At 41.4% G+C, this 27,542-nt stretch overlaps 2 protein-coding genes and 1 long non-coding RNA gene across 18 annotated transcripts in view; 2 read left to right on the plus strand and 1 right to left on the minus strand.

The window, feature by feature from the left end:
* On the plus strand, positions 185 to 4,196 carry LOC110405246. Its single transcript, XM_021410407.1, has 2 exons — positions 185 to 2,009; positions 2,503 to 4,196. The coding sequence occupies exons 1-2, from the start codon at positions 1,115 to 1,117 to the stop codon at positions 2,574 to 2,576; spliced, it is 969 nt and encodes a 322-aa protein (XP_021266082.1). The 5' UTR covers positions 185 to 1,114; the 3' UTR covers positions 2,577 to 4,196.
* Positions 4,348 to 27,542, minus strand: part of TENM2 (teneurin transmembrane protein 2) — a 616,658-nt gene continuing 593,463 nt past the window's right edge. For all 16 annotated transcript variants that reach the window (XM_021410395.1, XM_021410388.1, XM_021410399.1 and 13 more), the window contains 9 exons: positions 25,340 to 25,572; positions 24,168 to 24,322; positions 22,802 to 23,676; positions 18,240 to 18,415; positions 16,432 to 16,667; positions 12,046 to 12,342; positions 9,501 to 11,115; positions 7,108 to 7,238; positions 4,348 to 6,229 (listed from right to left, as the gene is read on the minus strand). In XM_021410395.1, the coding sequence (XP_021266070.1) occupies positions 5,468 to 6,229; positions 7,108 to 7,238; positions 9,501 to 11,115; positions 12,046 to 12,342; positions 16,432 to 16,667; positions 18,240 to 18,415; positions 22,802 to 23,676; positions 24,168 to 24,322; positions 25,340 to 25,572 (4,480 nt within the window). In that variant the 3' untranslated portion in view covers positions 4,348 to 5,467. The remainder of the gene's footprint in view (positions 6,230 to 7,107; positions 7,239 to 9,500; positions 11,116 to 12,045; positions 12,343 to 16,431; positions 16,668 to 18,239; positions 18,416 to 22,801; positions 23,677 to 24,167; positions 24,323 to 25,339; positions 25,573 to 27,542) is intronic.
* LOC110405250 lies at positions 12,328 to 15,067 on the plus strand. The gene is made up of 2 exons (XR_002442769.1): positions 12,328 to 13,887; positions 14,391 to 15,067. It is a non-coding gene; the product is annotated as an uncharacterized LOC110405250 (long non-coding RNA).

A 27,542-nucleotide genomic window follows, 5' to 3' on the forward strand; every position in this document is an offset into this window, starting at 1 on the left:
TCGCGCCCCAGACCGGGAACACCGCCCCCGCGGCCCCGCCCCTCCGCGCGCGGCACCGGCGGGGCGAGCAGCGCCCCCTGCTGGAGGGGCGGAGGCCCGGCGGGGCCGGAACGAGGGCGTGGCCCCGGGGCGGGAGGGGCGGCCCGCAGCCCGGGCACCGCCTGCTCGTGCCCGGCCGCCGGCGTCTGCGGATCGGCAGCCGGCCATCTTCTGACCGTCGCTTCTGCGTGGCATAAATCCCCCAGGAATGTGTGCAGGCGGCTTCGGCTGACATGAGGGAGCCCTCCCTAAGTTACCCTTCTTGGTCTTTACCCCACCTGCCACAGCAGAGCCACACAACCACGGAACGCCCTGAGTTGCCTAGGAATCATATAATCACGGTGTGGCTGGGGTTGGCAGGGACCTTACAGCCTACCCAGCTGCACCCCCTGCCGCAGGCTGCTTGCCACCCAGTTATGGCTCCATCCAACCGGGCCCTGAACGCATCAGTACAGGTCAGGGCCGACCTGCTGGGAATGAGCTGTGCGGGGAAACCCTGGGTGTGCTGGTGGCCAGCAGGGTGACCATGAGCAGGGAGCCATGGCGGCCAAGAACATGGATGGCGTCCTGGGGCACGTTAAACAGAACGCGGCCAGCAGGGCAAGGAGGTGATCCTGCCCCGCACGCTGCCCTGCACTGCAGCACGGCTCCACTGCAGCCCAGCGGGCACTGCCTGGAGCACTGCGAAGCTGCTTCCCGGGCTTGTCCCGCTGCTGGCGGCCCTCAGAGCTGAGCTGTGGGGACATCTGGGTGCTTCAGCTTCCTGACGGTTTCACTTTCTCTCCTGTTTCCTGCCCCGCGTTCCTGAGGGGCTGGGAGCGGTCGATCAAATACCAGGGAATGGTGGTAGTGAAAACCCAACGGAGGTTTCTGATGAAGAGGGAAGTTTAATTCGGCCTTCTTCTATTAGAGCTTTGGACAGTTGATTCTGGATTTGGGTCCGATGTTAAATTTCAAGCTGCCCTTCCCACAGCATTAGTAAACACCATGCACTTCTTCACGCTGCCCTCAGCACTGAGAACAGGAGTAGAATCCCCTGGACGACATGATTTACTTACTTTTATGAGCTCGCGGGATGAAATTGTATACGCAAGACAACACTCAGGAACACATGCTGAAGCGAGGCTGGAAAGCAAAGCCAGGAGAGCCAGGGGCGGGTCTGGCACGGGGCTGCTCGTGCAGCGGGGCGAGGCGCTGTGCGGCACGGCAGGGCGGTACCACGGGTACAGGGCGGCACGGCAGGGCCAGGCCTCTGCCCAGCTGCAGGTGGGCGCTTTCGGCAGCACCGGAGCTCGGCCCGGCCCGCTGCCGGCTGACCAACCAACCCCCGGGAGCGTGGAACGCGTGGGATGGACGCGGGGGCCGGGGCTGCCTGGCCGCTGCCCTCAGCGCTTCGTGCTACCGCACCCCGCTTTATCTTTCAGCGAACACGCCAGCAGCCAGGGAAAGCCCACCTGTCACTGCCCTCCGGGCGCTGCGAGATTTTTTTCGCCTAAACCCAAATCAAGATTTTGTTTGTTTTTCCAAACGACCGCGCTGCGCTTGCTGCTGCCGGCGGCCGCACGTGCCCGGGGCCGCGCAGCGCCGTGTCCCCCTGCGGGGCGCTCTGCCCGGCCCGGCACGGCACGGCTCGCCGCGCGTGCAGCGGGGAGCGGCCGTCTCAGCACAGGCCTGCAAAGCCGGCCCTGCTCAGGTGACGCTTCTGGGCCGCGAAGCACCCGTGTGTCACACGGCGGGATGGCCGAACCCCGCCGCACAGAGGGGCTGCGCGGGCGCTGCTCGTGCACGAGATCCCCGCTGGTCTCGCAGCCCCTGCTCTGCTCCCGGCCCGCGTGCTGCGGCAGCTGTGACAAATCTCCTCCCGGCTGTGCCGCCGCTTGTAACGGCCTGCCTGCCGCACCTGGGCAGAGATCAGCCTTCGAGGTGGGGGTGGTGTCAAAAGCGTCGTTACAACCCCCAGAGGCAAGCGGGTATCTCCTTTCTACTTCTAATATGAATTTTTAATAGGTGGAAAGCCTGATTTATCTGATAGTACTGATTTATAGCATTAGGTGATGTTTCTTGATATTTTATTTTCATTTATGTGATTTCTTCACTTAATGAAGCACAGTATGTGTGCCTATTTGCAACAGCAAAGAGACCTGGGCTGCAGCCAGCGCAATTCTAGCAGATTTTTGTACTCAATGACAAAATTAGGCTAGAACCTGCCAGGAGCTGTCGTCTAAGGATGTAAAACTTCTGTAAATATAGTTTCTCCAATTGCGGTGCCGTTGAGCTGCTGTAACAGCACAGGCAGCATTATGGTATGCTATCTGCCACCTTCTGTACTCGTGATGTACTTAACTGCCGCTTCCACTGTAAATCCTATTTGTCGAGGGTTCATAAATCGGCTGCGTTTGCTTGCCTCTCTCCAAAAGCTGGCACACGACTCTTCCCGTGGTGTTTTTACTTTTGCTTTTTTAGTTCTCGGCTCAAGCTCTGCAGCAGAAGCCCCGGAACAATTCTCAGCAGAGCTCAGGACACTTCACGTATTTTAACGAACAGAATAAGGAAAAGCCTTACTTATTTCATGTGATAAGGATTTTGAACAACTGCTGCAGAACTTCTGGGAAGAGGGCGCATGGAAGCGGAACCACAGGCAGCACGCGACCTCCTGCAGTTCCCCTCCCCCAGCTGTCCTGCTGGAGTTGCAGGCAGTCTGGGCAGGGCTGTGCCACAGTGAGCTGACCCTGGGTGCTGAGCTCTGGGCTGCACAGAGGGCTCAGGGGGCAATGACCTCAGCTGGGTCCAGCACAGGTTGTTTGGATCTAGGAGCTCAAATGCGTTGCTGGGAACCTGTGCTTCGGAAACCATTCACAGATCGGGATAAATGGTCTCTGAGTATTAACTACGTGACTGGACCACTTCCAAAAGTTGTTTAAGAGTACCCTGATGATGCACATGCTATTTGCAAAGGAGCTGGGTAGCGAGCCTTGCCTTTCTGAGTGCTTCTCCTGCAAATCTGTCCCGCTGTCATTACGAGTAGAAACGGCGCTTCGCTTTTGTTTCCTTCTGCAGAGGATAAAGAGAAGTAGCAAAATTAAGTCTCAGCAGTTTCAGCTTTAGGACGTTGGTAACAGAACAAAGGAAACACAAGACCGTGCAGCAGGTTCTCATTTCCAGCCTCTCAGCTGCAAGAAAACTTCTATTTTAAAAAAGGACCTAAAAAGCTCACCAGTACAGACCAAAGCATTCAGGAAAACCGTGACAGTGCGAGGTGCTTCCGCCTTGTGATTTCATGGTTTACACCAAAAGTCACAAACAACAAAGTAAGCTCCATGAATACCCACCTAATATTTCACTTCTTTAATAAGTTTCACTTCTTTAATAAGTTTCACTTCTAAACAAGTCTGACAACAGCGCTTCACATCTATCAGCACAGAATAACATCTGCAGCGATGGACATACAGGACTTTCTCTGAAAATGTACCCGGATTCATCCTTCTGAGAGAACAGGGCCCAGGGTTCTGGCACACGCAGTGCGCAGGGGGAGCACGCAGGTGCAGCACTCCGATCAGAACAGGACAGGTTCTGTTTGCTCAGCAAAAATCAGATGTGCTCCGAGTGCGATAGGTGCTACATAGCACTGCCACCAAGCTGTTCTGCTTTAAACATGCCCTGGAGTGAATTAATGCCTGTAATCAATTCAAACATCTCTGCTGATACCATGAATCATTAAAAACCTCATCTGCAACCCCAAAAGCAAGACTGCTCTCAAAATTAAGTAGAGCTTTCTGACTACATACTTAAACGAGATAAAAGCAGCAGGGCTCTCGCTGATGCATGGTTCGCTTTTAACATCATCAAGAGTGACTGTTAGCTCAGGAGAGGGTCTTTGATCTTACCTCCCATTTTTAAATGTGGTAGAAATAAGCAATCTCACAAAGAAGACAGATTGCGTGGGGGCTCCAGGGCTCACAGCAAGTCCTTCAGTGTTCCATTTAATACAATGTTACTGCATTTTCAAACAGTCTGGAAGTTTCTCTGGTGCAATTACACTAATTCCAGGATTGTAACGTGGCGATCTGAGGGTCACTAGTCATGAGATGCAGAGAGGGAATTTAAAGGAGCATTTACAAATTATTTTGTTGTCATAAACAAGTGATGCTTATGTAGGACTTTGCTTACCCAGAGGTCAGAGGAACATCTCTCTGCAGAATCCACGCTACAGTGATCATTTCTACATATCGGATGCTGCACGCATGAGATGACCGTGACACACTAAGACTTTTCTCATTTCTAAGAGATTTCACAATAGAAGACAAATAATTCACAGGAGTTTTAGAGACTTTATTTATGTATAAACAATTTAAACACTTTGCCATAAATTATCTTTGCCTGTCTCTAGTCTTTGCTTAGCAGCAAATTAAAATTAATATAAAAACTCAATGAACAATTCATACATGTATATTACAAAAAAGTTCTTGTACCAAAGTTCTTATTAGACTTTTTTTTTTTTTCTTTTGTGGTGACTGTAATGTGATTGTCTCAGTTTCTCGACCAAACAAACACACTAATAATTTTTAAATCTGAAACAGTGATTGTGCCTTCTGGCTGATGTATGTACAGGGTGATCTGACGTGGTGCCCATTTGCAATAGTGTAACACAATGCCCACAGCTCTACTGGAACTGATACCAACAAACTACTGAATCTAAACAGACTACACCCTGTAACTGTGTTATACTGTCCACAATGGAAATCTTCAAAGACAAACAGAGTATGAAATTTATTTGTAGTGATTTATAGCCACCATTCTGAATGTAACTTTACACTCTGCCCTCTTTGAATAAGTTAAGCTTCAGGCCAGACAAATGGAGGGTCAGAGTGCAAGTGCGGTTTTGTTATTTTTAAATATAGTTTCCTTTACTATTTCCAGTGTGCTCTCACTTGCATTCTCCTTTTCCTCCAGTTGCTACACACAAATCACCCCAAAGTCATGTTTTAAATGCACCTGTATTTTGCTTTAAATGAAAACCTCTTGGATATTTATCAAACAAGCAGTCTGAATCATTTGTGTTTCATCAGCTGGTTAGTGAAAGTGGCCCACTTGGATTTCTTAGTTTGCTCACGTGTGAATGAAGTGAGGTAATACAATACGAGGCCTTCTTTTTATTTTTCTTTAGACCCAGAACAAGTGGGTAATATTTCAGGGGTACTTTTAAATTTGTATGGTTAGAGTTTTCAGTCAGGCTTTAGTCCACTTCAGGATGTGGTTTTTAATCACTTGAACAGTAGCATTTAACTCAAAAAATATGAGCTTTTTTGCCACTTGCTATCCCAAAGTAGCTCAGCCTAGTGCCCCCACGTAGGTCTTCATCTCCTTAGGAGAGGAGATAACAGTTATGACTACTGATTCATCCAGCAAAGGATGACAGCAGGTTAATTTGTTACCTCTTTCCCATTTCATTCTGTCTTAAAAACTGAATGTTGCTGCTACTGTCTGCTAGCTCTGGGTACTGCTCCACAGGCAGGACATAATATCCCTCGTAACCTTGAACCCTTCCCGTGTTCAGAAGCTGTTGCTTCTCTCCGTCTGTCCATACGCGGCTGCCCTCGCGGCCATCCCGTGCCTTCTGCTGCTCTTTGGCCCAGGCCGAGCCCAGGGCTCGCTGCCGAGCCTGGTCTAGCACTCGTGCCTTTTCCTCATCCAGCGTGTCGGCGGTGAGCCCGTAGCGGATGTTGATCAGCAGGGTGGAATACTGAAACTCGATATTTGTGAACCGTCGAGTCCTTCCATTGATAAGGAGGGTTGGCTGGGAGACGGTCACGTTTACTCCGCTGTCCAGGACCTTCCGCCCGCTGGTCATCGCGAGGGTGACGAGGTCGCTATCGGCTGAGCCTATCTTGACAAAGTAGTGAGTATCTTTCCCCTCGATGCTGTAGTGCATTTTTTCCAGGTAGTGAGCACTGTTAAGGACAGAGGCAATTTTTCTGCTATCGTCTGTGGCTATGCTGGAAATGCCAGTGGTTACACGGCCTTCCTTCACAGCAAACATGATTCCTTTCCCAATAATAGGAGTGCTTGTTGCAAACCAGTGACCTGCTTTTTCTCTAATACTGGCATGTAATCTTTTAGATATGACCTGTCCCTCAAGAGCCATGAAAGCTTGATTGTGTCTTTCTGTTGTCTGCTGGACTCCTGTAATGAGCTGAAAAAAACCAAAAACAACAAAGAAGATACAGACCTGAAAATACTTTTTTCAGAGAACAGTGCTAATCTTTGTTTTCTTTTTATAAAGGCAAGCCACACAATGACAAATTCTGTGGAAAGACCACTCCCTTCCCATATACATATCATATTCAGAATTGAGTAAAAACACATTTGGCAAATAATTTTCTAATCAATAATGCCAAAGAAAAGATTAGACTCACATATGCTGGTTTAATGGTCATGTCAGTTGTATTTCCATAAATGTGAAGCAAGCTTAGCACAGACTGCTTGAAAATGGCCTACTACTTCTTTTAAGTATATTAAACTGATTGGAATTTATGATGAGAGCAGAAAGCATATACCATATCCCAGCCTTAACCAGACAAATGACAAACGGACATTAGCTGTAGTAACAAAAGTAGGAAACCAAAGCCTCTATCTATGAAAATCTTCAAGCAGAAAACAATGAAAAATGCTTTTACAGAGTGGGGAGCAAAATCATTTCTTAGCAGTGCAATGAGTACCAACCTAAGTTCACTGTGACACCCACATTATTAGGATAATTTTACCAAGGGTACAACAGATGATAAATTACCCTGCAAAGTTTCCTTTTGTCATTGTTAATCAACTTAATCAAGTTACAACTTGTTAATCAAGGAAGAAGTCAATAAAAGACAAACTAATGACACTGTAATTATGATAACGAAGGCTGGCAAGAAAGACATATGTTCATTAATATAAAATCTAGCTATACTCACTTTCATTTTACATTGAAATAAATCCTTGGCCTTCCACTGTAACTACTGACGAGCCAGCAGTTCTATTCATAGAGAGAAGCAAATTTATCAGGAAAAAGGACTTCACATTTCTGCCTACCTGTCCATTTTCACACGCTTGACTTTCAGTCAACTCATATGGCGGTGACACAAAGTACATTTTTGCTCTAGGGAAACCAGGAATAATGTTGCTAAGCTGAAATCCAAACATCACCAACCAGCTTTTGACATCTAAAAATCAAAAGTAAGCAGGCAAGTAAGAAATAAATGTGCATACATACAAGAAGTCCACAGATCTAGGAAATCCACCTTTGACCTCATTTGTTTCAAGTAGCAGTTCAGAATTGTGGCATTCCACAGTGAACAAACACAGGGAGTATCACCTCAAATGCATCCTAAATAGTTCATCAGTGATATACAACCTCTTTCATTCATTCTTTTCCCATGATAGCACATGGAACGCTTTATGCAATATTTGTCCCATCTCTGACACCTTCTGACGAGGTTAATGAAATCCATAAACTATACTGTAAAATGACGCTTTATTAGGTTTGTACACCTAAGAGCATCTGCAAAGTGTTCCGGGAAAATGCATGGCTTCTCCTCTTATCCTGCTCCTCCTAGCCATCCTGAGCTCCCCGGAGGACCCATTAACTGCAGTCAGAGGCCTCAGACGTCCTCCTTCCACAGCTGAGCTGTGCCTGCTCAGGCAGGTGCGCTGCGGGTGCAGGAAGGAAGGGAGGGGCTGCAGGGTAGGGTCTCACCTCAGCCCGGGGATGTGGTTTGGGGAGCTCCAGCTCTCGGCTTGACATGACAGGCTCTGTCTTCTTTTCCACCTGAAAGTGCCCACCATGCCCTGCTCACTGCTGCGGAGCCATGGGGACTGTGCGTTGAGTGCCTGCTGTGCACTGCCAGCCCCTAGGGCATGCGTGGCCATGAGCCAGCACCTGTCTGCTGCTACAAAGCCTCTTTTCCCTAAAGGTTTAGCAGCTGCCTCATAAAAAGTGTAATACCTGTTGGCCGCGGACATCCTAATGGGTAGTACTCATTGTAAAGTGTAATACTTATTGGTTGCGACAGCAAATGTCTCCTTTTCTCAGCTGTTCTGACAGTAAAATAAGTACTAAAATATTCTGTTTGTATGAAGATATTTATATATATTTCCAATTACGTGAGGAAGAGGTTTTTATTTCACCATGAAAACCAAGGTGCCAGCATAATCACTTCTTGTGCAATACCATTTGTTTAGTCCGTAGAGCAACACATATTTTAACCACAAATGAATTATTTTTGCAGAGTGGGTATGTGCTATACCAAAAGGCAGTGTGTTTTCCAGGACTTAATCCAGTAGATGGATAAATAAAACAAATGCAAATTTTGAATACAGCAAAATAGCAGAAGATGGCATTGAAAGTCTAAATCAAACAGTGGTGGATGAAAATAGAATTCTGTTGAATTTAAGACAATGAAGCTTGATCCCAAAGTGATTCTAGTCAATGTTTTTCACGCTAAGAAGTAAGAATCCCACTGTCCTCATATTGCAAAGAAGCTACAATTGAGGCAATAGTATGTTACATATATGACCAGGTCCCAGAGAATGAAGGAAACCTGCTATAATTTTCTTTGAAGGAAATGCACCCTTTTCTTGAAATTAAAAGTTCTGATAAAATTAAGATAGCTCCTTTTTGAAAGTATGACTGCTCTAATTACTGTATACTACAGATTCAACTTTGAAAAAAGGTTTTCCTAAAGACATGTTAATTACCTTTATTTTTAGAAATTGCTGGCAGCTAGTTCAAGTACTGTGTGATCTTACTAAGCGAAAAATTACTACTAATTAAGAAGAGGTTACAAGTTTTACCCAGTTCTACCATACACATTCAAAATTACTTTGTTTCTCTCTGAACATGTACCATAAAATTTATCAAGTTTTCCAGGAGAAAATAATAGTTAAAAAAGAAAAAAATGTTAAAAAGTCAGGATTTTTGTTGCAGAGACTAAAAACTGTTTGCATATTAAAAGATAAATGGGAAAAAAGAGGTTTAATTAAATCCATTCTTGGTGCTAATATGTAATGTGTCTATGGGCTCAGTCAGAAGTTAATTTTGAAAGCAGCCCTGAAGGAAGGAGATTCCAAGATGTTCTGGTTCTCGATTCTGCAACTAACCTACCAGCAATTCTTACTGGGAACTTCACTTTGCTTTACATCTTTTACAAACACATCTCCATACAGTACTGAGTTCAAAAGGAAGAGCCCTATGGGTGAGCTGAAACTGAGTAGTTAGGCCAAAATGACTTTTTCTCCTTCCCATTACTCTTTGTGGTTTCTCATTTCTTGCCCTTTTCACCCAGTGAAAAGGTACCCAGCCCTTTTCACAGCACAGAAAGGAAAACACCCCAATCTTGACGCTCTGATACCAGTATATGGCTAGTAAGGTGAACTGAACTTCCAAACAACAGTGTTATTTATACAAAAATGGGACAAAGTCTCACCTGTTACATAATTCTTTAGATCCAGTTCATTGCTGAGAGGGTTGTTACTCTTGAACATATACAGATTGAAAGGAGCAGGTTCTCTACCAATGTTTTTCCACATTGTGTAATCAGGAGATGTCCAGCGTCCAGCAAGGACATCGTAGTCCCTTTGGGTAAAATGGACGAGTTTGGTTAAAGGATCGTACAGCCCTCCATGGAACCCAATAACCAGCTGGAAATCAGGGTTTGAGTCATAATAAATCTCCCCATACGCAGTGTACTGAAGCTGTTTGATCATGAGGCCATTGATGCTGAACACGGCCAACGGAGTGCCTGTGTTATCAGAGGCGACGTAATATTCTTCCCCACTGCTACTCTCCATTGCAAAGAGGTGGCCTTGCAGATCATAATACAAAGAGGTAATTTCTGAATTGGAATGATTGTAGACGTGTGTTACTCTTGTTGGATTGTGGAGATCAGCGTAAAAGTACTGTAGATGATGCCCTAGGTTAGTCTTACAGGATGCCCTGCGGCCAAGTCCATCATAACGGTACTGAACATTCCACCCATTTGCTTTGTTGTAAGCTCTCGTTAAAAGTCCTTTGGAATTGTAGTCAAATACATCTGAGCCTCGCTGACACAGAAATCCGTCATCATCGATTTTGTATGGTATGTCACCTAAGCGCGTAATCCTGTCTCTTAGGTCGTAGCGCAGGGGCATCAGTCGGACACTGTTTCCAGGATTCAGGAGGTGAAGATTTCCATTCAGGTCGTAACTGTAACGCCAGGTAGGCCTATCATTTACTGCCACGCTTTGCAATTGCCCATCTCCATCATAATCATAGGTATACTTGGTTGTGTTGGCATACGGCCCAAGTTTCAGTTCTCTTTTGGTTACTCTTCCCATGCTGTCATATTGCACAGTCATCCAGTACATCAGGGATCGGAACATTTCATATTGAACTTCTTTAATGCGTCCGTGGGTATCAAAGTGCTTACTCAGTGTCATAACTGCTGTAGTAATGATTTGATTTATATCATAATAAATAACTCCAAATTTGCCAAAATGCTCAACTTTGCCAGAAATCTCATCATAACGGTAAAGATCAACCGGAAGAGGCGTCTCACTTATGATGGGTTTGATGCTTGCAATTCGGAAACTGTTGTCATGATATGTGTAATCAAACCTTGCATTGACCATACCCTCTTCAGAGAATCTGTAGATTTGTTTGTCAACCAGAGGACCAATTTTACGATAGCGGATTGTACAAGAAAATCCTCCACTTTGCAAATTCACCATTTTTAGGACACCCGTAGTTTCATCATATCCAAAAGTAACTGCAGTACTGTCATAAACTATTTCAGATAATTTGGATAGCTTTCCATACTTGTAAAAGACTTGTCGACCAGTACCTAAAAATGATGTTTTCAAAATCCTCCCATCATCACTGTAATCAAAAATCACTGATGCGTTGCTTTCAGGAGGATTATAAATATTCCTAATGTAGCCAACAGACGTGTGAGTTGACATGCTATGCCGAGCAACGCTAGGCATAGTAACAGCATGGAGCCGGTCTGAAGAATCATACTCAAAGATGTACTGCCGCTGGCTCTGAAGCAGTAGTACCATTGACTATGGGAAAAAAAAAACAAAACAGAAAACAACACATACACAATTACCGTCTTTATGCTTGTGACCTCTGAGGGCATTTAAAAAAACAGAAGTTTACTAAGGAGGCAATAATGTTAAACTAATAAAAAGAGACAACTGCACATTAGTTAGGGGCAAAAAGCTGCTCTGGAGTATTGTCAGATTGCCAGATGAAAGGATCTGCTACTTGGAAATCAATATGCTGACACTCCAGAGAAAGTGTAGGTTAGTAACCCATTAGCTACCCTCCCTTTAGTAGGATTTCTTTTTCTTTTTTTTTATAAAGGATGAAAAGGAATTAGGTAAATTAATTGATCTTTCTTTCTGCTGGCAATTGTAATTCACAGCTATTGCTGTGAAGCGTGTGACAAACTACGCAGAGAACAGGTTAAAACAACAGATTCAAAGAAGGGAAGGGGAAAATAATATGCAATTTTTCAGGTATTTAAGCTCCTTTCATGATTAAAGAGTCTTAATTAGGATAAATAAAAATGCATTACAATGTTTTCTTTTAATACATAATGAGGAGAGATGAATTACTTGTTCTACTTGAAACCTTGGTCAGGTTTAGTCATGCATTTTTGTTCTCCATTAAGCACAACTTCTTGTGTTAGTTTATGCCACCATGTGGTGGCCTACTCACTTTCAGGAAAATATCAAAAGATACAAACCATGAACAAAGCATTTTCTATTAAAGACTTAGTCAAATTCAGTTACTAATTGAAAAATAAGAACTTCTGAGATCAAGCACAATGGGATTATTAACAGCTTTTGTCACAAGTAACTGCATACATTAAATTTTGGTAACTTCTGTGTGAATTTATGATAGATAAAGCTTAAAATGAAGCAATGAAGTCAAGTAGTACTGTCTCTTTGTAACAAATGTCAGAAAGAAAAAACGACATCACCTACTTTTTCTAGGTAGGTGTAACTCCAAACCTTCCCATCTGCAAACATGCGTGATATGATCCTGCCTTGCTTATCGATGTCTGTCCTTTCGCTCATGGCGCCGCGCTGAAGGCCAGCCAGGCGCCCGTTGAAGAAATAGGACACGTTGACAGCAGCCAGGCCGCTGCTGGGCAGCCAGAGGAAGGGCCGTCCCAGCTGATCGTAAATTATCCTCAGGGTAAACTTCCGGTGATCGTCGTAGATTTTTTCTGTGCGTATATTCCGGTCGTAATCAATGGACAGTAAATTCCTTCCATGAACCTGTTGAAATGAACCAAGGCTGTATTCAGTGACCACTGGGCAATACACCTGTATGAACGTTCACAGTAACAACAGCGTGTTTAAAGCAGAACGAAATTTACCCAAATTTTTGGAAAGTGTACAATGTCTTCACACTGACAGGCTTTCACATTCCACTTCTAGGTAATTTCAGATTCGCTTTCTGTGTTCTACTGGGCTATCTCCCAAAGCTGTAATCTTACAGACAAAGGATTCCCCCGTCACAAGGGACAGACATACTGCATATCTAGACCTTACATTGCAGACTGTTAACAATTAGCAGCAAAACGAGTGATTGGGCATGGAAGTAATTGTTTTACTTCTGTCACCAGCAGTTCTAACTTAGCTTTTTTCCCTACAATGATTACAAGGACAACAGAGAAAAAATATAATTTTATATCTTCTTGGAGGTTTAACCACTTAGGCACCTTAGTTGGAACACCTCACTTGTATTCATTCATTCCATTGTTTTCTTCATTTACTTTCCAAATATTCAACAGATTCCTCAAGCAACTCAATTACTTGGAATGTATTTCATTTCTTCTGATCAAAAATCCCAGTCAAGCAGGCTGGGATGGACTTCTAGTCGTGTAAAACAAATGTTCTAAGTAGTTAGCTTAAATATTTTTCTTCTTATCTAGTATTTTAGTTACAGTTCTCAAATAAAAGCACAGCGTGAAATGGTTCAGTCCAGGATTTTTTACTTCTTTTTTTTGGAAAAAAAAAAAAATCACCAAAAAAAAACCAACCAAAAGAGCAAAGCAGAAACAAAGGAGCATAAGAATGCAAAGTGGTGAGGTTTCTAGTGAAAGCTCTATAATGAGAGATACAACAAAATATTCACTGGAGGCTAAGCCACAAAATTCAGGCTAATGCTATAATCTGATAAAGCTTCTTAAGTAATTTAATTGTAGATGCGTCATTAATAAAGTACACATCTTTAAATTAGATATCATTTGACAGCAATGACTACTTAAAAAGTATTCATCAGTTTCTCGGAATTCGTTCTTCAGCTTATATTTTTCTGTAACTTTGATTAAGCAACGTTTTCTGTTATCCAAAATTAAACCGCACATCAAACAATATGTAAATTAACCCTGAGCCTTTCTCGCAGACATGAAAGTTATTCTGAGATATTTTCACTGGCAGGGGTAAACCCAATTCCCATCGCAACTGACTCTGTAGGAATTCAGTTACACTGACAGCAAATTTAAAATTAATACAATTTTGTGTTTGTAAAGAAGTAATTATTTCAAATTATCGCTCATTATCCTCATTTTTTCCATTAATAAAATCTAGCTCTTTAACAGTCTGCATTTCCTCAGTGGCAATCATTAGGAAAAGCTTTTCTGTAGGTTTTCCCAAATGTTTTTCCAGCAACAACTTCTCCTGTGAGTCCAAGCAAAGACACGGCATTTTTCAACAAACATTCTGTTAAGCTGTCCCAGCTCAACAGAAACAAGGCTCTGGAAGGCAAACTCGACACCAGCCCTTTCTCTGCTGACTCCTCGACTTTTTCAACGTGAGGTCAGTTCTCATGATGGAGACATGTCAAAGCCCTTTCCTGCAGAAAGGTCTTGGCGAAGCGGGAGAGAGCTTCCAGTTCCCAGAAGCACGTAGCTTTAACATTAAAATAAAAGAGTAGTATATGACAGAAAGAACTTGGTTTTTTAAATGATAAGCAGATGTTTTTAAAAAGTATTTCAGAAAGATCCTTCCTTTTCCCAAAGACATTATAAAGGGAATTATATATTCTTTTCCCCCGAAGATAACCCAACTATTAGTTTATTGAAACGATTACAGCACACAAACAGCACTCGGGGGATAACAAGGCCTCTGTTTGGATAACTCAGTAACTTCATTTTTGTTTGTAAAACAAGTAAAGCCACAGAGTGTAATTGTGGTGTCATATCAATTATATAGAAATCCAAACAGAATGACTAACTCCCACTCTTCTTGGGAACACTACTAACACTGCTGCAGATATTGTGACTGAGGATCATCTCAAGAGCCATTTCTCTTTCATTCAGCTACATCTGTGCACATCTGTTTCTTCCTTTCGATGCTGCTGAACAAGAGGCAACAGGGAGGAGCCCTTCTGTGTGTTGGTAAAAGGCCACGCGAAATAAATCACTTAGTTGCAGCGTATCAGAAACTCTTCTGAACGAAATCTGATCATGACTTTGTCTGAAGATACTAGTGAGACACTGGACGTGTGGCACGTGAACTAGGGGCGGGCAGTTAAGGAGGAGGAGGTTCCCACTTCTCCTCACTTCTGTTTGTGTGTCTGGTACTGCTCATAAGGAGCGATCACAGCGAATGAAGGAACGACTGCACTGCTGGCTCCGACCCCAAGGGGCTGTACTTGCATTCACATTCAGCCCTGCCAGCACTGAATGACCGACTGCAGGACTGGAGATTAACAGCAGGTTCTCAGAAGAGACCGGTCCACAGAAGAATACCTCCTGCTCAGCGTTCCCCTGCACGGTCCCTGCTGCCTGCCTGGCGCTGCCCATGCTCTGCAGCCCGGCCCCACCGGTGCTGTGCTGCTGGGCGCTGCATCTGGCACGGCTGCCGCAGCTGCCCTGCCCACCACCTGCTCCCCACCCATTTTCCAACACAGTTGCTGTATTTCATTCACTGAACAATTCATAAAGATGAATTAGAAGAAATGAGATGCAAATAAATTCTATGCTTTCTCCCTCGTTTTCAGATTTCATTTTCAGTCCACTCAACCTGTTATAATCTCGTAGTGATTTTCATTTAAAAGAGCTAAATGGATATGTGATTATTGTTACAGGAACTAACACCAGACAATTAAATGTTGAGGTGTTGCTAGATAAAGCAGTGTTTTCATTTGCATAAACATGATGCAAGAGAATCCATCTCAGGCGAGGTTTCAGCTTGAAGACGTGTTTCACTCCAGTTAATTACCACAAGTACCTCTATTAAATTTTTAGTATTGAGAGTTAGGATTACAGCAGTTTTCATTTTAAGGTCCTATTTATTTTTATTTTGAGCACCTAGTCAAAATGCAGAGCTGATCTATTTTCTACTTACAGTCAATTTGTGCAGGTCAACACATCAAAAATCAATTACACAGCCATGAAATTTAGTCATTAAGGATTAGCTGCTAATCTCATTCAATTTTTGGTCTAATCTTCCCTCTCACACGAATGTGTGCATATTCTGAGGATTTGCGAAAATAGGGAAAGACTGTGAATTAGATGTTAAAAAACAGGAAAATATCAAAATTTAACATCCCAGTCTGATTAATTTTTGTAAGTAGCTGGCTACATATGTTGCATTTATTATGGTCATCTTGAACACATAGTATTGTGTCTCACGACCAATGATATTGAAAGAATTATTAAAAAAAATGAGACTTGAATCAGCGCTACATTCTTTCCTGCCCGGTATCTCAAAACCCTTTCAAAACTGCATATACTGAGGAAATCAGAGAGCGTTTGCATATTTAACAGGTGAAAAAGAGTGTAGATGAGAAGAGAATGGGATTAATCTGGATGTAGCAGATCTTTAATTTTTCAGGGGATGGCTTACCTGACTGGAGTGTCTTTCATTTCCTACGCTTACGGCTTTGTAATTATGGCAATTATTTTCCAGCCATGCCATTTAGGAAAGGGAATCAACACAGTCTGCCTGACTTGATGAAACTGTAGAGGGATTTTAGGTAAGCAGAACATAACCACTCAAACTATTACTGTGTTTGCTTCAGAGGACTGACTGTGGTTAAGTGTGCCATGGGATTTTTACAAGTGGTGACTGGTCAGACTCTTTTTCTTCCTCACTCGCAGCAATATTCTGGGTATTTTTACCAACCTCTTGTGGAATACTCTTAGCAATGAAATTTTTGTAGCTTATTATGGATGATTCCATGTACTTAACTGGCCTCTCAAATAAAGAAAAGATTCTCACACCAAAGACAATCCTAGAGTCACACATTTTAAAGAAGTGAAAACAGAAAAGACACGTTCTTCAAAATGGAAAGTTGACTGCCCACAGAAGAAAAGATCATTATTGTAATGCTGCCACTACAATAGTTCTACTTACCCTGAGCTTTCTTCCAAACACAGTCACTTTGCCTTTAATCTGTTCTTTCCTCAGACGCCATTCAATTGAGTTCAAACCATTCTCCATTGGTAGAGAAATATTACATCGTCCTATGGTGGGAGTTACTGTCCCAGCCAGGACATGAGGTTCGCTGTGAAAGCTAATACTCATGCCATTGGCATACATCACTCTCAAAGTACCATTATTACAGAGCTGGTAGCTGTTCCTCACTTGATCTACAGCAATAATGAAAAGAAAATAATTTAGCTACTCCAGTCATAAAGAAAACATATAGCTTAATTTGATTGTTTTTTTATTGCACTCCTGTTGATGTTAAATGAAGTCAGCCTGCAATTACCACTTACGTGGTACTATGGTGGAAATTACAGATGTTACTGATTCATGTAAAGAACAGTAGTGTAACAGTGAGCCTGCAGAGAGATACTATGTTTATTTCATTACATTTTCCCTTTAGTCTTAATTATGAATCAAAATGCACAGTGATATACTGCAACCACATAATTTATTTCTAATATGAACAAAAAGTCCTGAAAACTGAACTGCTGGATAAACAATAAAACATTAAGCTCTAGGATAAAAAGAAAAAAAACCCACACAACTGTTAGACTCTTTCTGTGTGTGACCAAGTAAGCTCCTCTTCTTTTCCTGTCTGTTTAGAAACTGTCTCCAAGCAGGTGCTTTGAACAGAATTAGTTTAGCTTTAAATCCTCAAGGTATGAGGCTCCAACAATACAAGCTGGCAGCCACAGTCCTTTATTTGTCATTCTTCATTCTGCCACACACGAATTGCTCTAGCCAATCACACCCCCGGCCTTTTTGCTTTCTGAGGAAAGTTATAAAAATAATCCAGTACTTTCACGGCAGTGCTATTCCCCCAGCTTTGACACAGTGAGCTCTATTCTAAGACAACGAGGAGAGAGGGCTACAGCGGGCAACTGTCACCGAAGCATCAATATTTGTCTGACAAAAGGACAGCATCTACATAATTAATCATCTGGTATACGAGAAATAAAGTCTTTGGAACCAGAAGCGTCTCGGTATAATAGTCTGTAAGTGTTGACATTTATGTCAGGAGGAGGCTATTTTTCAGTGACGATATTCCAGTGACATTATATCCTAATTTAAAAGCCCTCATCATTAACATAATTCCTTTCAGTCTGTCTTTGATAAGTGTGACTGCTTTCACTTTGTCAGATATTATGCTTGGGTGGTGCAGAAAAGTTCTACACAAACATTTAACCATTTTGTTGCTAATCTTTTCGGACATGCCTGGGGCGTAACACCATTCTCTCCTGTGCTAACTAGGGCACAGGACCATTCGCTGGTGCTGTTTTACATTTATTTAATGGCAGTGAACACATTTGAAAGATTCATGTCTAATAGCAAAAGGTACCCAAGCCTCTTTCTCCACAAGGATTTTTACATAGAAAGTCAACATTCATCAGCCAGACTGCATTGCATGTTGTGGCAGGGAAGTCAGATCTTGCAGTGAAGTACAGAGAATAGTATTAGTGCGTAAAGAAAACCTGACACAAGAGGTAACAGCAGGACTAACTTTCATCAGCAGATAATGACCACACACATTTGACACAAAGTATGATTGTGAAATGTCTCTTACCTGTCCGGAAGACCTGTCATTTTAGGAATGAGCTCTATGGGATTTTGTCTTGCAAACTTTATCATTTTTCCCCTGCTCATGACTGTACTTATGACACAAATCTTTTGAGAACTGCTTTCTCAAATTGTGTGTGTGGTTAGGAGATGTGCTGAGAAGTGCACTTTGGTACCTTGAACAACTGTATAGGAAGCCTCCACAGAGGAGAGATTTGTGATGACCGTGACATCATCATCCCGATTAGAATTCTCAATGTCGATGGTAATAGACTTTTCCATTTCTCGATGAAGGCTAGTAACCACTCCAGTGGGACGTGTTACATTGGTCAGGCGCCCTTCATGATCATAGCTAATAGAAAAGTTAGTAAGAGCAAAAAAGCATGAGGATATATGTTCATTTCAATACCCAATGTATTAATAATGTACCAAATTTTTGCAAAAATACAGAATGAAACAGATTTTCAAGAACATCCCGGCTATAACTATTTCTCTGTTGTTGAAAGGGTCTATGATGATGAAATATTAATTTTAGAGATACTGGTCTCAATTCCATGAGTGTAAATCCAGACTAGTCTCTTTTAAAATCAGTTAAATTCTAATGGATATACAGACTGATATGTGGATCTGTTATAATTAGTAAATTCATCTGTATTTTAATTGTTGCATTTCACTCTAAGGACATGGCACCATTATGATACTACAATATACAATTGCATACACTGCACATTTGCAATTGAATATTTAGTGGAAATTACTAAGTATGGTTTTAAATGACATATCAAGGAATAAACTTGCCATAAGAGATTAAAAAAGACATCAGCTTGAGAACATAATCATTTCATTTAGGTCTTATCTGTGGTACTGCATTGCCTTTTGGGGTGAATCTTTTGCTCATAAAGATGAATGATGAGGAGTTAAGGCATGGGATAGGTTGGAGTTGCACAAAGGGCAGCAGTCAGCACTCAGAATATACCTTAGAAGATGAATGAAGTGCTCCCAAGGCACAAAAATAAAAAATAAAGGTAAAAGGTCTCTCCATTAGTTTTTTCACCTTACAGAAGCAGTTAAGTTTATTGAGAGGTATAAAGCCTGGGGAGGGGACAAAGAAGGAATGCTGCCGGAAATCAAATTATTCTGTTTCTCCCTTTCCTTTTGTATGCTGTATTTCTGTGCATACATATGCTAAAGAAGCAATCCCTTGGATCTTTTAAGGGCAAGAAATGGGGACCTGAAACACAAAATCAGCATTCCTCTAGGTGCTGCAATTCTCTATTTGTGCAAGTCTCTCACCCAGCCGCTACCAAAGCGCAAAGGAGAAAGACAAGAAAAAATGTCCTGTGTAGATAAAGGGAAAAGTTTAGGTAAAGACTGAAACCAACTGGTCATCCTTTGGATGTAGAAATCCAGGGAGTGGGAAGCCTGGAAGAGAACTGGTAAATCCATTGCATTGCCTGAGAGTAGGAGAAGAGAAGAGCAGAACATTTAGTATCACAAAGCTGGATGATTTCTTTGTAGGTCAGTGTTTAGCTGCAAAGAAGAAAAAACATCAGTGCTTTCAACATGACTTTTTACAATTAAATCAATAAGAAACCTCAAAGTAGGCCACCTGAACTGTACAGAATATCTCCAAAATTAATATACAAAATAGGCTCCTCAGTTAACGCAAATATAAATTATGCCTTTCAATCCATTGCAATTGGTTGCACCCATTCAACTGAATATGGAGGAGGAAGGAAAAAAATCACCTGTGGAGCAACAAGTCTTACCAGAACCAACGGAAGTGTTAGGCAAAGAAGTAAATCAATAAAACAAAGCATCATGCGACCTGGAAGGAACCAATAATATAGTGTGTTCATTCAAGCAGTTCAGGATCAAATAAAGATTAAGTAGCACAATTTTTCTTAATAAAAGTCACAAGTTTCTACCCATTAGACTATATATATATAGATAGATAGATAGATGTATTTACTCTATCAACAAGATACTTGATAAAACACAATACATTTAGGTAACCTACGAAAGGGGTTTTGTTTAAGTCTTTACAAAAGGATTTAGAAAAAATACTGAAATTGCTCAGAAAACATAGATGAGGAGAGAACTTGATCCAGCCAAACATCCACCTAGCAAGGAAAACAAGAAGCGCCAAAAATAGACCTTCAGAAATCTAAAAGGTTAACAATGGGATACCCTCTAAGAATCTGTGTGTGATGACATCTGCATGCCTAGTGCTTAGCAAAGGTATGAAGGGAATACTTAGGTGTCAAATACTGCAGAAGAGACAATACTATGTAGGAGAAAACTAGAAAAGTTTATGAGTGGCTTCAGACTATGTAGAACTTGGTGAATATCCAGAAAAATGGCTGGTGAAATTCCCCATCAGCAATTATATTTTAGGTAATGCAAATGAGACAGATTAATTTAAACTTCTCATTCACATTGCTGGATTTTTAATTAACTGAGGAAAAATTCCTAGGGATTGCTGTGGGCTACTCACTGAAAATCTCTGTTCAAAGTCCAAGGACAGTCTAAAAGTAAATATGGATGAGGATGTACAGAGACTGAAACAGAAAAATGAAAATATTCTAATGCTATTTCTACAAATCACTGTTCTGCCCCTTCCCTCTCCCAGGGCATTTTCCCCAGTGCTGGTCAAGTGTTTGAAAACAAAAATGGCAGAGCTTAAAAGCATTTATAGGACAACTGTACTCTCTATGATCTGCAGACCATTCAGTTTATGAGCTAGGCATAAAAGAACCACTACCTAATAATAGATACAGATTGCAATATCAGTGTATTAAGGAGGCATTGCTGTTTTATGCACAGCATCAATAAAATCCTATTAAAAAAACATGTAAGGTAAAAAATTTAAACTAAATAAACCAGAAAACTTTTACATACTCTGTAATTTAGAAGTGACATATTATTGAGATTTCTTTTGAATGTATGTATTCTTGAGAGCAAGTGCTTAGCAGACTACAAAAAAGAGGGATCTATCTGAATAATAAGAATAGAGTTATACAGGAATTAAATGGTTATCTAACTTTCTTTCTCATAACATGAACCCAATTGTAATCAAGTTAAAAAAGAAAAGTTGGCAATATAAAAATATACTGATCAGTCTGGGACTTCTTGTGTCTTTGTTGGAACCAGCTACTACACATCACAGCATGACACAGCATCAGGCTGGATGAATGAGATCTGATAAGGCCATCTGAATGTCTTCACATGCGGTGGATTCCGGATACACTGAAGTTACAGAGCTTCTGTTACTCCAGTTAGAGCACGATTTCATTGCATATTCATATTCAATGTATAATAAAATAGTTGGTGTGTGTGCTTTTCTGCATATAGACATGCATACACTGGTATGTGCAACAACCTGAATTCTGTGAGAACTGTTAGGGCATAGTTATACAAATGAGGAATAAAATAACTGGATTATTTTTGTAACTAACATTTGGTAAAGAAATAGCCTTGCAAAAATGTTAAGTAGCAAAAACCTTCAAATTTCTACCGAGTCCTTGTGAAAACCAGTAGTTCAATTTCCAGGGCCACATTAGAAGAGGACCACGAGAGGGCACTGCCTTCCTTTGAAAGGAAAAGGCATCGTGGGCAAGGCACTGATGAGCAAGGCTAATTTAGATGTATTTTGAGCAGACTGAACACAATTCCTTACAATTCTGCATTACTTTTCTCTAAAAAATAAGAAAATGTTGGCCAAGTTGAATACATTAAGAAACTAAAAAGGGTGTGCATGATCACCGTTCTGCAACCTTAAAAATAAGGCTATAATTCAAAGTCAAACACAAAATCCTGTTTATACTTTCTAGCCAGTAACTTGAGAAATTGTATTTAGTCATAAGTAGTTACTTATCTGAAAAAAGAACAGGCATCAGACTTACCATACTTACTTAAAAGTCATGTATACATTTACAATGTTCCATCGAGATTCTATTAAAAATGTTTTGGTCGATAAATAAATGGCAATAAGACTACTAAGAATATGAAAATTATTAAAGAAATTCTGACTATTTTTTCTGGATTCTTAATATACTTTTGAACCTCATCTGATGAATTTCATTCAAAGAGAAAATTCTGGCTTTTTAATCTATGTGCTCATGAACACCAATGTGCTCTTGGGTTATCAACAAATTATGTGAGTTACACAGGGGTCTGACAGATAGCTGGGGATGTAATTTCCTCACTTGTCTCAAGAATGAACAATCAGTAAAGTTAATCAACATTTTATCAACCATGAGTAATATATGAGCCTGAATAGAAAGATAATTTGAGCTCTAAAAGAAAGAAACTGTAGTATTAAGGTTTATAGACACAGGCAACTCAGTAGGAGCCACAGATTGCTGGGGGCTGGCTTGGATTCAAATTATCTGCAGTCTTGCTGGTGTCTAGGAACAGGGGCCCAAGCTGGTAAAACAAAAGCACGTTTCTGAATGTCGCACACAGTCCTTTGTGCTGGAGGTGAGTAAAATTCCTCACTGGCCTCAAACTATGGGCAGGAGTTTAGGTGGTTCCGTACCCAACTAAAGGACATGGCAAAACTGATGAAATCAAGCAGCCACTTAATCATGTCCAGCATCATAATGGATTGAGATGCAAAGGCCTTATTCAGTATCAGTGAAAAACCTACAACAAATTTCAGTAGGATCACTTCAGGGCCCAATCACTACCATTTGAAAAATAAAAGTACGCTTAATATATCCAAAAACATTCTTACTCATAAAATGTTGTCCATCCTGTTTCATCACTCTTCGTTGCTAAGAGACCACTGTTTCCGTTATAAGTCATTAATCCAAGTTCCAGGGTCTGCGTTGAGACTAGTTTGAGTCCACCATTAGTGCCAACAGCCAGCGTGACAATCTGATTATCAGGCATCAGTAAATGGCGGGGCATTCCGCTGGCATCCCGACGGACCTTCAAGGAGTTGCCATTGCTGTCCATCACCTCCGTGACATCGTTATCGCTGCTATAGGTGAAATTGTACAAGTACTCCCCGGTAACAAGGCTGACAGTGTACTGGTGAATCCCATCAGCATTGAAGACATACAGCTCCTGTTCTCCTGGAGATGCAGCTTCATATTGGTTAAAAGAATTAAGAATGGGCCTGTTTTTACTGACAGCCCTAATGCGGATATTTCCGAGATCAGCTATGTAGATGGTACCATCTGGGGCCACAGCTAAGGAAGATGGTGAATTTAAGATGGCATCAGTGGCATACCCATCATCCCCAGAATAGCAATTACAGTTGACATCATTTTTGCAATCACAGTCTGAAGCTGCCCCTGCAAGAAGGCATATTTCTCCATTGGTAGTTACCTGGCGTAGCCGATTAATTTTTTTTTCATCTGTCTCACTGATGTAAAGAACTCCTGTGTGTGAGATGGCAATGGCACTGGCTGATTCAAGTGCAGAATGAATAGCCAGTTTGCTAAGAGAGTAGTCTATACCAGGAACCTGGCAGTGCATGGGGCGTCCAGCAATAATGCTAACTTGATGGTTTTCTGTGATCCGTAAAATAACATTGTTCTCTAGGACATAAAGTGAGTTGTCCATGGGATTGACAGCGAGATCAGTAGGCCACTCCAGCCGTACCTATGAGTTGCACAAATTATTACTGTAAAACTCATAACTGAAAAGTACACTTCTAGTGTTTAAAATTCCATGTGTAACAACAGCAAATTAGTGAGGGGTTTATCAGCGTAAATCATGAAACTAAGTCATGAACTGCAACTATTTCAAACAATCATTTTCTTTCTTGGAAATATTAAAGCTATGTGCAATGGTAACTTTGGCTAATTGTGTTTCGGTGCAAAGAATGAATGCTACATTGTGGAAACTCTACAATAATTACAGAAAAACAGACAATTAAGACAATAACTTCCATTATCTCAACCTTATTCCTCTATAGCTGCATAAATAACCTGCATTAACCACAGTAAAAGGATGGTTCGTTCATCTCAGTAATGATTCAAACATGCTATCATCTTGTGATACATAACATATTTCTTAAGTGGCCAGGAAGTCATCCAAAATAGTTGCCCATCTTTTCTAAGGCTGAGAAGTTAAAAAACGTAAGAGTCTACCTGGCTGACATCCATGCTGGAATCACAGCTTAGAGGTCGAACAGCAGTTAGGTCATTGGAGCCCAGCAGAGTTGATATAATTCCATTCTGATCCACTTTTCGAATCATAGTGGCATCAACAAAATACATGAGTCCATACTTATCCACTGCAATTCCTACAAGTACAAAAACTAGGCGTCAGTGAAGCTTCTAGCTTCCAGGTAGGATTAATCATGTTAACAAGTTTATGAGATGGCAATGTGTGTTTACTTTTTCTGCCTTCCAAGTTGTAAATCCTTGAAGAGGAAAGGCATAGAAAATGAAACGTGAATTCTTGGAGGAACAGAATGATGCTGCTGCTTGTCATGAAGGAGGGCAGGCATACTCTCACTTGATTTTGCTGCTTTAATTTGGTGCACTGCCTTGCCCAGTTCTTGGTCTGAAAATGAAATACTCATCTAAAAATTTTGCCTTAAATTGGCTGCAGTAGTACTCATTGTACTGTCCAGGGAGAGAAGATAAAGCTTTATCTTCTCAACCGCTATGTAGAGGCTTAACCAAAAATGTGCAAGCTGTTCTGTCCCATTAACATACTTTGTACATATAAATGGAAACTATTACCTACACAAAGAAGAGGATCTCTTTGTTTTTATTCATTTTTTTTTTCACTTTTACTATCATCTAGTTACCTTCAACCATTGTAAGAAAGAAACAAAGGCATCTGAAACACCTGGCAATACACCTGATTAATTCATACTTACAATTAAGCTGAAACAATGGAAAATCTTAAAAAGCAACATATCCCCTAATCTCTACATCACTTTTAAAACTGTTTTTCAAAAATCAGAAACTTGAAAGGTGACATATAAAAGCTGAGAAAAATGCCACAGTGGGCAGTTTTTCTCCTCAAAATACTGTATCTCAAGCAGTGATTTGTTTCCCAGTTTTCATGCTTGCTTCCTGGACTAAGTGGTACCCTGCTAATTTGTGTTCTGTTCTCCTTTAGCGGCATTCAGTGCTGGGGTAATAAAGTTTGCTTAACTAAACAAAGCACGAACACTTGCCAATCCACTGTAATTAAAGCACGGAATAAAAATTACCAAGCAAGTAGTGATTTAATTGCCAGATAATTATTTCCACATCCAGCGTAGCCTCACATAGTCATTTTCTCTGCCTTTTTTTTACTACGTTACCTCGAGGACTCATTAGGGTTGCGTCCACTGCTTTCCCTCCATCTCCACATCTGGCTTCATCAAAGGGCAGGCATTGCTCTCCAGTCCCCGCTACCACTTCAGAATTACCAGCTAGGTCTTTCATGCCAGTGAGAGATTTGACTTTGTAAATCCGTCGGCTGTTGGTGTCTGATACGTACAGGGAGCCCGAAACAGGGTCCACGGCCAGGTAGTATTTATGAGCAGGATTGTTGCTTTAGAGAAAAAGGAAGCATAAAACAAAAAGTGCTGAGCAGTCTAAAAACTTCACAGGCTTCCAGAGCTTAGATAATCATCAGACACACTGAGATCTGGAAAAAAAGTCTGACACCTTCATACAGAGTTGGGGTCTGAAGAACTTCTGTTTGAGGATTTAACTTGGTTGGGGACTGGTCAGCGTTTCAGGATTGTTATTCCAAATCTCACGCTCTCTGCTACACCAAACACTGCATAACAGAGCCCAGTACACCAGAACCATACAGTGGACTTTCCCCTTCGTCTCTTTCGCTCTTTAAATGTGCTTTCGGTCAATTCTCTTTGGCTTATATCTACCTGCTAACACCACCTTTCTCCTGAAAGGAGAAGTCATAGGAATAAGATAAAAAAAATCAGCTTCTGAGTTACATACATTATGCCACAAGATTTGTGTGGTCTTGCATAAATAGAAGGCAGAAGCATAACAAATTTATTCCTAAAGCAAATTCATTCTCATTCATTCTTATCAAGAATCTCATTTACAGTAGATGAAGTTGGTTATGTAACTAAAACCAGAGAGACCCCAAGTGTCTGACTTTAACTCCAAACCTTCTGTCACTGGCAAACTGGTCCTCAGTTTGAGATTAGAACAGGTGCTCATATGGGAAGCTACTTCTCATATGAGATATATGTTTTTTGACAGCTTGTCACATTTTGGAACTACTTTAGCAAATCATCTGCAAATTGAGAAATGTCAATCTCAAGCGATATGTATACATTCACACACACAGAACTGCAGTGCAGAAATATTTTCAAAATCTTGCCTGGCTAGTTTAACTCAGTTTAGTTGGATTTTAAGCATGATCTGAATTTTCCAGCCTTTGGTGCCTATGGGTGAGCATAAATAAGGTCAATGGTGGTTTCAAAACATAGAAGACAAATGAAGACAGGAAGAAAAATAATGAAGGTTACTTACCAGTAACCAGAGAGATTTGCCTCCAAATATCCACACTCCTAGTTTCAAGTGGCAAAAGTGCCCATCTCCAAGAGTGAGGATACACAGAGATAAGTTATGATGGACATAGCCATTCCTTGATCAGATTCGCTGAAAGTATAGTAAGGGCACTTCTGGCAGATGGACTGTCAGTAACACAAAGACAACTGCGTTTCTGTGGTCATGAGCAGATTTGGAGGAATGAGGAGGCCCCAAAACATCACTTTTTACAGTTATCTTCCTCTATGCCAGTCTTTGACATGTCATGGCTTTAGGTCAACAGCAATTAGTTCTAAAATCATAGCAAGTAGGAAGGAGATCTGTTTGATCAAACTAAAATAGGCAGAGGAAATACCATCTGCTGAAGTCTAGGAGTGTAGAAATTAGAGATGAATAAATACAATAAACAAAAAATACTTGGCAGTTTTATTTCATGCATGAATTGCAAAGTGCTTTATAAACATGGGTATTATACCCATTTTACAGAGGAGGAAACTGAGGCACAGAGAGGTTAAGTGGTGCAGACAAGGTTAAACAGGGAGACTAGCGACATGCTTGAAATTAGAGCACGATCTCTTTGTTTTCTAAGTTCCTCTCCTTATCTTCAGCAGCAAACTGCACCTCTTCACTACACTTTTATCACATTCCTTCTCATCCCTCCAAAACAAAGGTTCATCTTCTTTGCCACATAGCAAAATATTTCTTTCCACTTACTTCTTCACTCTCTCAAGTATCTAAGCCATACAAACACCTGCATATTACTCACTGTTTCGGAATTCTGCTCTCTTTACTCCATCACACTTTTCCCTTGACACTTAGGAAGAAATTTCACTGTGACAGTAGTGTTGTGTCATACTTCACTTTGCAGACACCCAAATTTAAGTCAAGGCTTTGCAACAGCAGCAGAACAGACAACGCTTGCACACTGCTGCTGTGGGCTTGTTGTGTTGTCATCCTCAGGGCTTTCTGCCTGCCTCTTCCAGGATGGGCAGAGGC

The sequence above is a fragment of the Numida meleagris genome, chromosome 12 (genome assembly GCF_002078875.1).
Source record: "Numida meleagris isolate 19003 breed g44 Domestic line chromosome 12, NumMel1.0, whole genome shotgun sequence".
Classification (NCBI taxonomy): Eukaryota; Metazoa; Chordata; class Aves; order Galliformes; family Numididae; genus Numida; species Numida meleagris.